Consider the following 13611-nt stretch of genomic DNA (forward strand, 5'->3'; position numbering starts at 1 on the left):
AGAATTCCCAGTCCCCAACACACGTCTCCGATTCACAGCAAACGGCAGAAGTCTGTGCTAGTTTTGATGGTGTCCAACCACACTGACTCTTCTTAGCTACCCTGTCCCCTGCATTGCTGGTACAAACCAAAGCAAGCTGGAGTCCTGGCTGTGAAGTGGCGAGAGTTCTGTTTTAGTGCCCCTGTGTCACTCAGTGGAAGCCTGCAACAGCGCAGCTGCTGTGCTCAAGGCAGCTGCTCCCAAATATCTGCGGTCACAAGAGTGGTAGTCCCTCACATTGCTGACCACAGGCTTCCTCTACTGCGACTTGATCCTTTTTCGGCAGGGCACCGAGAAACAGAACAGCCACCGGCTGATGGATACTACTGTCTGCAAGATCTGACCGTGTCCTGAAAAACTGACCAAGTGATCCCATTTTTTAAAAACAAGCCTACGGTTTAGTTATTTCGTTTTTTGCTTACCTGCAAGCAGCGATATAGATTGGCATTTCTGGATGAGACATTAAAATGATGCAGAATCTTAGTGACAAAACCCCCCAGAAATAAAGCAATGCGGGTGAAGTGCCTGATGGTCAGACTCATGGAGAAATAAATGACAGAACTGAGCCAGTATTCTACCATGGCTGACAGACTCCCACCTGATAAACCATCCCTCTCTTTTTAATATTATTTACACAGAAAGAAAAGAAGATTATATTGTTCGTTCTTCCCAACATCGATTGTTTGTTAACTTAATACACAGCTGGGCCACAATTTTCATTTTCGAAAGGTGCATCACGGAGCACTATAAACAACTGAAGCAGACACGTCGTGGGGTGACTGGATGCAGCCACATTAGGTTAAAAAAATGTGTCAACGAGATAGTCATGGGAAACGTTGAGGGCTGCATGCATGCCCCTACAGAACGAAAATGGAAAACGAAAGAAAAACGCTTATACTGCATCTTGGAATCACTTTTTTTCCCCCAAAAAGCTAAAACTTCAAAAACCTTACAGGGATCGCAGAGTCAGAACACCTTTTCATGTCCAGTTCCATGTTTCCACGTGTTACTGTCCGTGTCAGCAATCTTAATCTGGCACTGGGTTAATTATGAAGTGACACTGCTGGCCTCCGCACTCAAGTGATGGTCCAGATCGCCGCTGATGTATTTCCCAGCGTTCAGTGAACTTCAAGCAGCAGCCAAAACAGAGTGCGTTTCGTCTCCAGGTCCTTTCCCTTTCCCAAATTCAAAGCAAAGCGGAATATTCAGCACATTTTCTACAAAACCACAAACTATTTCCGCTGTCCTTTACCTCATGCGTTAAGGTCAGGCAACTTGCCTTCCTGTCACAAAGAGGAAGTATCTGCAGACACATTCGTTAATACCTTTCAAGACCTCGGGGCGTCTTTGAACTTGTTTAAGAGCTCAGTGATGCAAGCTAAGATTCATTACCGTCTCCCTGGGACCCTGCGGTCAGTCTTACCTCAGCCGCCGATACGAAGGAATCTGTGGACGCGATGCTCAGAGTGTCCCTCAGACAGAAGTCGTCATCCTCTCGCACCGTGATGTCAGTGTTTTTATCTTTAAGACAACAAAAGGCATCTTAAAGATCGGAAATACCGACATGCTGCAGGGCAAAACTCAACAGCAACACTGCGATTAAAAAAAAAAACCTACACTGATTTCATATTTTTTGCTGCGCCTGTTAAAAATGTGAGCAGGAAACATGTCGGTAAGATCAAGAGTGTCCACGTAACGTTTAAACCCTGAAAATGAGCCGCCAGTGAGGGCAGCAGGGATTTCCATTTAGCTTAAGGTAAAGTCATTAACTTTCTCATGTTCGAAACATATTTGAGAAATGAGTAGAGGGAAAAAAACAAAACACGGATCACATCTGAATCTGTCACATCTTGTCCATTTTAAGCTGTGCTTTGGCTTCTTGATTACTTCATTAAAAATGTAAAACGTTTGAGAGATTCGTTCTGATGAAAGCTTTTCTCTTACAGTGCCTGTAGCACTGTGGTTTACACAAATACATGGAGTATCGAAAGCTGCTGGCCTCAAGCTGTTGAATGAGGAAATAAGATCGCAGTGTTTGGTGGACGTTAAGATAATACTGTAACAGACTGGGAGAGGAGAGATAACGGTCTCATTAAAGCTTAAAAATAACATGATTTTCTGTGCACATTTGTAACCAGAAGAGGTTAAGAGTCTTGAGGCTTCAGCTTTCGAAAGACACAAGCAGAGGTTAATTGCACACTTAATAGAAAAAAAAAGACTTTCAGTGTGGAATTAACCTTTACTCATTTATTTTAGATCTGCTGGCCTGCTTGTGGCTGGCTTGCCCAACGTACAATTTCACCAGTTTCTGCGGTTTGCGCCGACGTCCATTCAACTTCAAAATGAAAGGTTTACACGCCGACTTTGTCACTCTAGCAAAAGCTAAATAAACCACGAAAAAAAAAAAGATGCAATGCTTCAAAATCACATGAAATTACAATAGAAAACCTGGAGAAGTAAACAGTATGAACCTTGCTGGGGATCCTTCATTCTTGATGGGAAAACTAGTGGCTAGTAGCTATCCAGCAGACCTGGATCCTCAATTTCAGGTCCTCGCGTGTCAGTCAGTCATCACTTATGCTCCATTTCAGTGGGAGCTGTCTAGACTGAAACGCAATGTTACAGTTCAAGAAATGAAACAAGTCAGTTCGACTTGCCCAGCCTCATCTTCCTGTCAACACGAACCCATGATGGAAGCTAATGAAAAGATGGGAGATGAAGCCATCGGTCGACTGGGGATCTGCACGGCTCTTGTGGAACTAGGGCTGCTGTTTTATTTTGTCTGGGAGGACCACATCAATCCTCAGAGCTTATGGCTCTCATCACACCGCAACATGAATTTCTGCTTTATTTCAATGTCAACTCTCCCAGGCTGGCCACTTCACAGCTCCTGCTGAAGCTGCTCTGCTTAAATCTGGTGTGTCACTTTGCCTGTTGTCTGGCGTCTGACACAAACCCTGTGATTGATGGCCTCTGTTTCCTCTCAATATCACCTTACAGCGAGCTAATGTCACTCCTATCAGTTACTGTGGCTTGGCTATATTAAGAACTCTTAGAAGCTAAAAACAGCTGAATGCCAGTTTGTTCAATGGAACCGTTTACTCATCGATTACATATAACTTTCTTGTGACTCATCTCAGGGGGTCCTGTAGGTTCGTCAGGAATTTTCACACTTTCTTCGGCAATTTGCAAAATTTTAAAACGTAAATGTGTCACCTCAAAACGATCTAGGGCGTTTCTGCGATTTAGGGGTGAATATAATCAGTGGTGCTGCCTTCAGGTTGTTTACACTGCTCGTGTCAGTATCGTTTGGGGATGATGCAGAAGAAAAGGCCAAAGGCCAAAGAAAAACATGGATTTCATTTTCATGTTCATAGCCTATGCTAGAAGTGAGTGGCCAACAAACCAAAGAGCTTTAACAGTCTTGTTTCTCTACCAGCTGGAATGTCTCCATGCTACCACCAGTATAAACGATCTACTCGGAATTATTTTTATGCCCTGTAAAAGAACACATTTGTTCCTTACCGTATAAACACTGAAGGTCCTAAGAGGTTAGCTCTAACACCACATAAAAATACAGTATTCCTCAAAGTTTTCTCATCTGAAGACTTCAAGAGCAGAATGAGCTGTCTAAGCAGCTCTGTGAAGGATTAAGGTACAGACAGTCCCTGAAGAATTTAACTGTAGCTCCAAAAACACTTAATCAGGCCAGAATGAAGACAGGCAGACTTGGATTTTGAGCAAAATGCATCACGTCTACAGGGGTATTTAAATTCTTTTTCATCAGACATTCTTGGGCAGCTCTTCAGCCTTTTTAGGGATTTACTTGGTAGACCTCAGAAGAAACAGAATACATTCCTTAATTTGAAAAGGTACCGATTTCGTCGCACCTCACCAATTAAACCACGAGCCAATGGACTGTCAGCATCAAATTCCTGTCATGAAGTCATTATGAAGCAGCAAACTGCACGACTACAGCAAGCGCTCTCCAACTGCAGTGTCTCTGGCTGATTAACCGATACCAGGAGCACACAAACAATCTCGGGTACGAGACGCTTAACTGTGTGGTAAAGTCAGTTTCGAAGATCCCGGAGCAGCAGTCTTCAACCTTGGTTCTAGAGGAACTTTGTCATTTTGGGTTTTCAGTCTTACTGGGCCCTCTATTACTGAGGCGAGCTGACTGCAGGAACGCAGACAGTAGTGCTCTGTTATTCCTCAGCTTACTTATTAAATGGCTGCTCCCTTATTTTTGTCCAAACAACTTCACAGTTAACTAATTACCGAGGAAGAGATACAGCTGGAAATGGAACTGTGTCCAGCACTCCCACAATATCGGTTATCTGCAGAGGATGCTTCCAGAATAAAGGGCGTTTTGAAACCCACAAATTAAAAATGTAATCCATCTTACCCCTTTAGAGTTGAAAAAACATGTTAAAAACAATCATAAACAAATACAGATCAGTTAGCGTTAGGTGGGAATATAGTCATATTATAATCATATAATCATGATCAAGTATAATAAGCTGAATCAAGAGTTCAGCTGGAAATAGCAAGAAACTCCTAAGGGTAAAGATATTCCCTCTTTGCCACAACCATTCTGGTCCCGAAGATTGTGTCTTCAGGCTTTCTTTCCATCTCTTACTCAACTAAACCCTCAACAAGGTTAATCAGCTCATTAGCAACTTAAACTGACCAATTTAACAGTTTCCCCCCACTCTCTGGGTCTTGCTGCTTTGAAGAGACCTGAAAAACCTCTGAACTCACTGGCTATCGAGGATCACAACTGGTTACCCTCACTGCAGGGTAGAATACTGATTAACTTCATCACAGCACGAGGGTGTGAGAGTTGAGAATGAACTACCGAAATATGTTGTTGTAGCAGATACCCTGGGTTCTTTCAAGAAATGGATGAAATTAGATACTTGGATGGATCAGCAACTAGCAAGTGTGATAGGCAGTTTAAACTCCCATTGTATCGTGAAGGAAATACCCTAAGAAAAGACAGAACCAGAGTCACCAGGTCCTGAGTGAAGACAAGCTCAGAACAGTCCCCTCAGTGGAAGTCAGTCAGTCCAATATACTTCGAGAAGACAGTGAGGAGAAGCTCTAGCTGACTGAATGTCACCTGCTTCTGGAAGAATCCCACCACATAGCTCTCATGCGCTCGGATAACTCAAAGTACTGAGGCTCAAATAACACACCAGCAGGACTGTTCTGCCAGGGAGCAGAGCAATCAGCATGTTCTAAATTCACTACTTCTAGAGGAAAAACAAAACTAGGATCTGTAACATGCAGCATGTTTTAGATCATCAAAATATTGTGACTTGTGAATAATTTTAAGCCATGAAAATTAGATTAAACGTGACTCCTGACTTCAGAACAGTCAGATCTTATATTGTTTTCTTTACAGCTAGTGGTCTGAAAGATGCATGTTCTTATCTTAATGGAAACCCCAGCCACAGAAGCAGCACTGCACACAATTATTAGATCGTTATTCCCCGCAGTGAAGCTCAATCCGAGTCCCAATGTTTCAGATTAACCTCAAGCAATTGCAGCCATTTCTGATTATCCTCAGTCTCATCTTGCACTCGGGAGACATGTGAAGCATCGAAGAGGGACACTGAAACTGACAGTAACTACATGCTCTGCACCTTGGGGGTGTTAAAATGTGGGGAACCTTTCCCATTCTTTGACCTAACATTCCAAATTTCAAAACTAAGAAATCTTCAGTACCAAAGTTCCACAACGATTGTGTGCTTTCATGTATCATTAAATCAGTTTTTGCTATAATAGGGATGAAAAGTGCTCTAAAAATTCAATAAAATGAATCATACTTTATGCCAGGCAGAAAAATATCAAGGACCCCACTTGAGAGAAACTTCATGTTTGCCATTTGGATATGTTTTGCAGAAAGAACTTTCCCTCTTGTTAAAATAAAGATGGCAGAAGCATGTGAGTTTTGGAGTGCAGACCCATTGCAAATTATTTTGGACAACAAATGGAAAATTGGGAACAGGACTATCTAGAAAAGGTTTGGTGAACTTACGGATTACACACAAAATAAAAAAAAAAGAATTAGCGAACAGACATCGAACAATGAATTTCAATCCACAGTCCTAGTTACTCATCTAAGTTATTGATGTATATACAGTCACACATACAGTGCCTTGCGAAAGTATTCGGCCCCCTTGAACTTTTCAACCTTTTGCCACATTTCAGGCTTCAAACATAAAGATATACATTTTTTATTTTATGTGAAGAATCACCAACAAGTGGGACACAATTGTGAAGTGGAACGAAATCTATTGGATTTTTGAAACTTTTTTAACTAATAAAAAAATGAAAAGTGGGGCGTGCAAAATTATTCGGCCCCTTTACTTTCAGTGCAGCAAACTCACTCCAGAAGTTCAGCGAGGATCTCTGAATGATCCAATGTTGTCCTAAATGACTGATGGTGATAAATAGAATCCACCTGTGTGTAATCAAGTCTCTGTATAAATGCACCTGCTCTGTGATAGTCTCAAGGTTCTGTTGAAAGCGCAGAGAGCATCATGAAGACCAAGGAACACACCAGGCAGGTCCGTAATACTGTTGTGGAGAAGTTTAAAGCCGGATTTGGATACAAAAAGATTTCCCAAGCTTCAAACATCCCAAGGAGCACTGTGCAAGCGATCATCTTGAAATGGAAGGAGTATCAGACCACTGCAAATCTACCAAGACCTGGCCGTCCCTCTAAACTTTCAGCTCAGACAAGGAGAAGACTGATCAGAGATGCAGCCAAGAGGCCCATGATCACTCTGGATGAACTGCAGAGAACTACAGCTGAGGTGGGAGAGTCTGTCCATAGGACAACAATCAGTCTTACACTGCACAAATCTGGCCTTTATGGAAGAGTGGCAAGAAGAAAGCCATTTCTCAAAGATATCCATAAAAAGTCTCGTCTAAAGTTTGCCACAAGCAACCTGGGAGACACCCCAAACATGTGGAAGAAGGTGCTCTGGTCAGATGAAACCAAAATCGAACTTTTTGGCCACAATTCAAAACGATATGTTTGGCGTAAAAGCAACACAGCTCATCACCCTCAACACACCATCCCCACTGTCAAACATGGTGGTGGCAGCATCATGGTTTGGGCCTGCTTTTCTTCAGCAGGGACAGGGAAGATGGTTAAAATTGAGGGGAAGATGGATGCAGCCAAATACAGGACCATTCTGGATGAAAACCTGTTGGAGTCTGCAAAAGACCTGAAACTGGGACGGAGATTTATCTTCCAACAAGACAATGATCCCAAACATACAGCAAAATCTACAAAGGAATGGTTCACAAATAAACGTATCCAGGTGTTTGAATGGCCAAGTCAAAGTCCAGACCTGAATCCAATCGAGAATCTGTGGAAAGAGCTGAAAACTGGTGTTCACAAACGCTCTCCATCCAACCTCACTGAGCTCAAGCTGTTTTGCAAGGAAGAATGGGCAAGAATTTCAGTCTCTCGATGTGCAAAACTGATAGAGACATACCCCAAGCGACTTGCAGCTGTAATCGCAGCAAAAGGTGGCTCTACAAAGTATTAACACAAGGGGGCCGAATAATTTTGCACGCCCCACTTTTCATTTTTTTATTAGTTAAAAAAGTTTCAAAAATCCAATAGATTTCGTTCCACTTCACAATTGTGTCCCACTTGTTGGTGATTCTTCACATAAAATAAAAAATTTATATCTTTATGTTTGAAGCCTGAAATGTGGCAAAAGGTTGAAAAGTTCAAGGGGGCCGAATACTTTCGCAAGGCACTGTAACCATTCCAGACAGCAGCAGCAGGAGACACTTCTTTCCACACTGGATGATGTCACCCGTTCTATCTGTTCTGGAACCTTTATATTCTTATGACCTGACCTAAACACAAGATAAAGACTCACAATTTAATATTTATGATGAAGTGTGCTTTTAAGACGCACAGCCTGGTTTGTGTAAATGTGCCACATGCCACAAATGCCAAGGCTCTACATAGGCTGCCTGTAGATGACACTATTTTTATTTTACCTATTAATGCCTGGAAGACGGATGCAATGCTCTCATTTCAGGCTGACGTCCAAGTGCCCCTTTCAAAGACTGAAGGGATAAGAACAGCATCTGCTGTCAAAGGTACAGATGGGTAACTGCGGTGCTCAATTGCCATGCAAGACACTGCAGCCAGTTCTCGAAAGACTCAGATTAATGTGAATAATATGATTTGACAGCTGAGAAAGGTCATGTATAAAAAGCGCTTGGGCAGTTTGCTAGTGAATATCTACAGGACTGGAGCACATATGAACCCAGCTCCAGGAAAGACGCAGACAACATGAACAGGGGGTTAAGGGCATCACCGCAACACACAGAACCCCCCTCAGCAGCAAAATATTTTTTTGAAAGAGTTTGCATGGTCACTACTATCATGAAAGGGCCTTGCCTATTTTTCCCCATGAGTCATGAAGGCTTGAGAGCCTAAATGAATTCATGATGCGAGGTGAATGTTATGGGAGGGTGCTGAGTTAGTCTGGGCACTGCGTACGTGTGCAGTTCTTGTGTGTTTGAGAACACAAGAACAGTCACGAATGAGGGGAGGCCACTCACCCTGTCCAGCCTCTCGGGCAGTTAGCAGTTAGTTGATCTAAGGATCTCATCCAGCTGTTTCATGGGCTTCACCAATATGGCTGGTTCGCTAGCTAATAACGGAAGCCATACTCCCTGTATGGAACAAGCAACCCAGCCATGGTGTCAAAGCCAGTCCCCTGGCTCTTATGAAGAAGCAGCAGGATGACAACCACAGGCCAATTAGCCCCTTGCACCTGAGCGAGCTGAATGGGCTCGTCCCCTCTCATGGCCTCCCACTCCACTGGATCGCGCAAATAATAATAATAATAATTGCTTACACTTATATAGCGCTTTTCTGGACACTCCACTCAAAGCGCTTTAGAGGTAATGGGGATCCCCTCCACCACCACCAATGTGCAGCCCCACCTGGATGATGCGACGGCAGCCATAGTGCGCCAGAACGCTCACCACACATCAGATATCGGTGGGGAGGAGAGCAGAATAATGAAGCCAATTCATAGAGGGGGATTATTAGGAGGCCATGATTGGTAAGGGCCAATGGGAAATTTGGCCAGGACACCGGGGTTACACCCCTACTCTTTTTGAGAAACGCCCTGGGATTTTTAATGACCACAGTGAGTCAGGACCTCGGTTTTACGTCTCATCCGAAGGACGGCGCCTGTTTACAGTATAGTGTCCACGTCACTACACTGGGGCATTAGGACCCACATGGACCGCAGGGTGAGGTTGTTGAAGAGGAACCGCAGACAGGCTACCTAAGAATCCACAGACAGAGCAATGCCCGATCAGAGGCAGGCAAGCGATTTTAAAAGTATTCTCCCCCCACCGGTGGGCCAGCCCTCTGGAAAAGGAATCAGCGAGTCTCCGCTCCGGAAAGGGGTCTCTGTCCCTGGAAGCTTCCAGGGCTCCCTGCTGCTGGGCTCTTTGGGATTGGCAGCCGCCTCGTTCTGCTGAGGTAAGTGACGGACACGAATGCGAGTCCGTGGCTATATTCGGCTCCATGTTTTCTTGGGACAGACCAGCAGTGTAGCCTGGCACGGCGCACAGTGCTGCCCTCTGGTGACGATCAGGGGGAAAGAGAGTGGGCAGGGACCGGTGGCCTCCACACCTGCACGGAGGTGGCAGTGGGGTCACAACAGCCGCCTGAACACACCTCACACGTCACTGTATGCGAAGCGGTGGGCTGAAACCTGCTTATTAGCCGTTTTTCTGGGAAAAGACAAAGGCCCAGTCCCAGTACTCACTGGGCGATACACACGGGATATTCTGTAGTGGAGCCAAACATGGAAAGCACAACACAGATGAAAAGGATCAATGCATACCAGATCAAACCCGACGTACTTATTTAGGCTCCATACTGCCATGCTGTTAGAGGTCACTGAGAAGACTTTGATTAATTCACTCTGTACTGCACAATAGTCAGCCTGATGAGGAACAGGACTGATACTGAGTCTCTCCGGCAACCCATCCAGTTATAGGGTGCACCAAGTCAGCCTGCAGGCTGGCAGCCAGAACACAACAACTACAGGCACACAGCCTTTCCGCTGGGAATGAGTGTGAATGAATTGCCCTTTTGTCAGGCATATGTGCTAAGCGACAGGTGGAGCAGTTGCAAAAACGTTCGCTGTCCTCGGTTGTTTGCTGGTTCCCGTGTGGGCCTGTTACCAAGGGTCCCGTCTGATTCCAGAGCTCGCCAAGAGAGATTTAGACATGTCTGATATTTCTTGAAACAGCCTGCCATTACAGCAGGGGTCTGGCAAACAGCCTGTCATAAGCAACAGGGGGATTACAACTGGTCTGAAAGACCCAGGGCGGGTTTAGATCCACGTTTCACGAAAGCAACGCCGAGAGCCTCGCGCTTGTCGCGCGTCGCCTTCCTCGGTCTGACAAAGACACAGCGAATCTCGCCAGTAACGGTCTCGGACAGGACGCTACACGCAGGGGCTAGTGTGACTGCTGGGAACGCAGCATAAACAGACAACACACAGACACCAGATTTAGTCCCACCGCCCGCGCGGAAACTGAAAGGGTGCAGCAAAATCTATTTTTATTTTTCAGAGGCAGCAGTTCCGAGGCAGAGCTGTGAGGGGTCACTAAAATAGCCCCACAGCTGGTGCGGGAGCCACACTAACCACCCGTTTCAAAATTCAGAAGGTAGGGATCACAGTTCTGCAATAGGAGGGCCTTAGATGACCTAGGTGGGACCTCAGACTAAAGATTGTAAAATGTGCAAAATATTGTTATACTGACCTGAGAACATAATGCTCATTAATTTAGCTTCTGCCTCTGGTGAAACGTCTACAATTGAGGGTTTCTGTATCCTGCCTCTTGTTTATACAGGGCTTCCAAATGTCATTTAAAACCTTATTGATTGACCCCCTAACAACGATACTACAGCAACACAAGCGTAGATCTCTTTACAGTTTAAAGAAATCAGCCTTCTTCTCCTAGGACATTCACCTCAGTGATAAATGATGCATCTTAAACACACAGACAGAGCATTCTTGTAAAATCATGCAGAAGAAGCCAAGCCAGGCTCAAACTCTCCAGCACACAGTTAACTCAAAGGCCTCGGACATTTTGTGCTGTCACAGAGCAGACTTTTATGAGCACCAAATGGCTAATACATTTTCACACAGCTTCCCAACTATATTTTTCAAAGAGTCATTTTACACCAGGCAAGGAGCCTATGGATTAAACGGGAGTTGTTTTTACCTCTTTATATCGGACTGTGTAAGTTGGGTATTTTAGTTACATATATTTAGTTAAGACACAAAAAAGGAAGAATAAAGGGCTAATTAACACCTGAAAACTGTATAACAGAAAGCATGCAATCATGCTCCCGCAGTTTCTGCCCTAGCTCTACCAAAGCTCCTCTTCAATGTTTCCCCCTAAAGGACACAGTCAAGACGCGCTGTTCTGCGACCACACAATTACCGATGTCATTAGCGAGAGAAGAGGGGTCTGAGGATCCCAGAGTGGCCTCGAATTCCTCCTGCAGACGGTAGGCTCTCTGCAGCACGGACTCCAGCTTGTGGATGAACTCGGCACTCATGATGTCCTGTGGAGAGGGAAACGCACTCGTCAGCAACACCTAGGGCAAAAGCACAGCAGTCGCCAGGACCAGTCCACCCGGAGGGTCTCCTGAACGGAAACCCAAGACACCTCAAGAACAGTGGTTCAAACCCCAGGAGAAGTACTGTGCAAGAGCAACTATAATTTTGCAGAGTTGTTTTTATTTCATTAAGAGCATATGACTCTTCAGGACTGACACAGAAGCGATTTTCTTTTGCTGCAGGAAATCTATCAATAAGTCATCCTTTAATCTTACAATCTGTAGGCTTGAAAAAGTGACGTTAGTGACTCTAAATATTTAACCTTTAAACTGGCCTCCACTTCAAAATACCACAAAGAAGCTTTAATGGGAAAAAAATAGATAAAATATGAACTCAATATGTATTAGCCTTTCAAAATCTATTAATTGTTCCCCAATCAGTATATTTAGAAAAGTCAGTGTTCATTCATAAGGTCTACAAATTTCTATCTCGTAATAACTACTTGCAGTCTATAAATTTCCTTTAGTCAGATACCCTAAGCACATCTGATTCAGTTGGAAATCTCAAATAATTCTAAAAAGGAAATGTTTTTTTTATGGAATTGCTCATTTTTTTAAATACTCACTGGATCTGGAATAATCTTTTGCATGTTTTTCAAGTCTCTGCTCAAGGCTTTGAACCCTATGACTGCACACGGGGGGAGAATAAGGAAGTGCAGACTCCTCTGACTCCTCCCATTCCTTAGCCACACCCCCTCAACACATAACAGGCCACGCCTCCCAGTACAGAGGTTCAGTGCTGATTGGAGGAGAGGGGTGCTTCTCACAGACAGAGCCCGTGATGCTACAGGGGTTGCTGAGAGGGCTCTACTCGACTGATCTCATCCTGCTGTGCTCCATCAATCGTGTACAACTACTTGGGAAATCCCATCACGTGCAGCTAGTGACATGGCCCGGACTTAAACCTTTGAGCATATAGCCCAACCTGCGGGCGATCATCTTTACCCATTCAGCTAGAGCCCTGTAAGTAACTATGCCTCAGAATATCCAGTAGCACGTAATACAAAAACCGAAACGCCTCATGACTTGATAGTGTGCTATTGTGTAGCTGGGGCCTGCACAACTGTGCTTTCCCAAGCAGGAAGAATAAAACAACCCCCTGCATTACAATAAAGGGGCTTTTGTCTGCTGTCGTCTTACGGCGTGATGCCGTGCCGCCGGTGTGACACAAGAACAGGAAGTAGTGGCTCCAGGCTCACCTCCACACTCTCCTCGGCGATGGCGTCTCCCGCCCCCAGCTTGATGGAGCTGCAGTCTGCCTCGTCCTCTGCCTGGCGGCTTCGGAAAGTCAGGGCCTGCTCCCAGCGCCGCAGAGCCTCCTCAAAGAGCTCCATACCTGTGCCGGACAGCCGCTGTTAGAGCCAGGCGCGCACAGCTGAGGGGCAGTGGCGAGACTTCTCTTTCCGGAGAATCACCGTCTGGCACCCAGGAGACACCAGGAGCTCCCAATGTCCCAGTGTGGACGTGGACTCCTGACCGAGCTAAGCAATGACCACCAAGGGCCCTCGTAGCTCGTTTACTAGCCTTGGACAGGCTCGTGTCTGCTAGGGACCTCCGGCTAGCGCAAACCTTCCTTTCCCATCACGCTTTCCTGACTTACGAAACAACGTTGGTGCAGGTACAAATTCAGGGAAGGAGCCATTTGAATACCGAGCATTTGCACCGTACGGGACAAATGTAAAACTAGAGTCCGATTCGATGCTGAAAAATAGAAAAATACCCAGAAACATTCCCGTTTTCTCCCTCTCTCCTCCATACAACTTGAAGAAAGCTCCTCATCTGAAACATCCTGCAGTTTTCCTCTGTTTTCTTTTCAATTCCCTGCAATGGGCATTAACCAGCGCTTATTCCTTTGCAGCTCGCAGGCT

The 13611-nt window shown here is 44.9% G+C and overlaps 1 protein-coding gene across 1 annotated transcript in view; it reads right to left on the reverse strand.

Annotated features, from left to right (window-relative positions):
• miga1 (mitoguardin 1) overlaps positions 1 to 13611 on the reverse strand; it is a 32217-nt gene that overhangs the window by 11447 nt on the left and 7159 nt on the right. The window contains exons 6-8 of the mRNA XM_088597934.1: positions 12943 to 13079; positions 11566 to 11689; positions 1463 to 1560 (exon numbers count right to left, since the gene is read on the reverse strand). Coding sequence (XP_088454060.1) covers positions 1463 to 1560; positions 11566 to 11689; positions 12943 to 13079 — 359 coding nt within the window. The remainder of the gene's footprint in view (positions 1 to 1462; positions 1561 to 11565; positions 11690 to 12942; positions 13080 to 13611) is intronic.

This window comes from Lepisosteus platostomus, chromosome 11 (genome assembly GCF_059453375.1).
Source record: "Lepisosteus platostomus isolate fLepPlt1 chromosome 11, fLepPlt1.hap1, whole genome shotgun sequence".
NCBI lineage: Eukaryota > Metazoa > Chordata > Actinopteri > Semionotiformes > Lepisosteidae > Lepisosteus > Lepisosteus platostomus.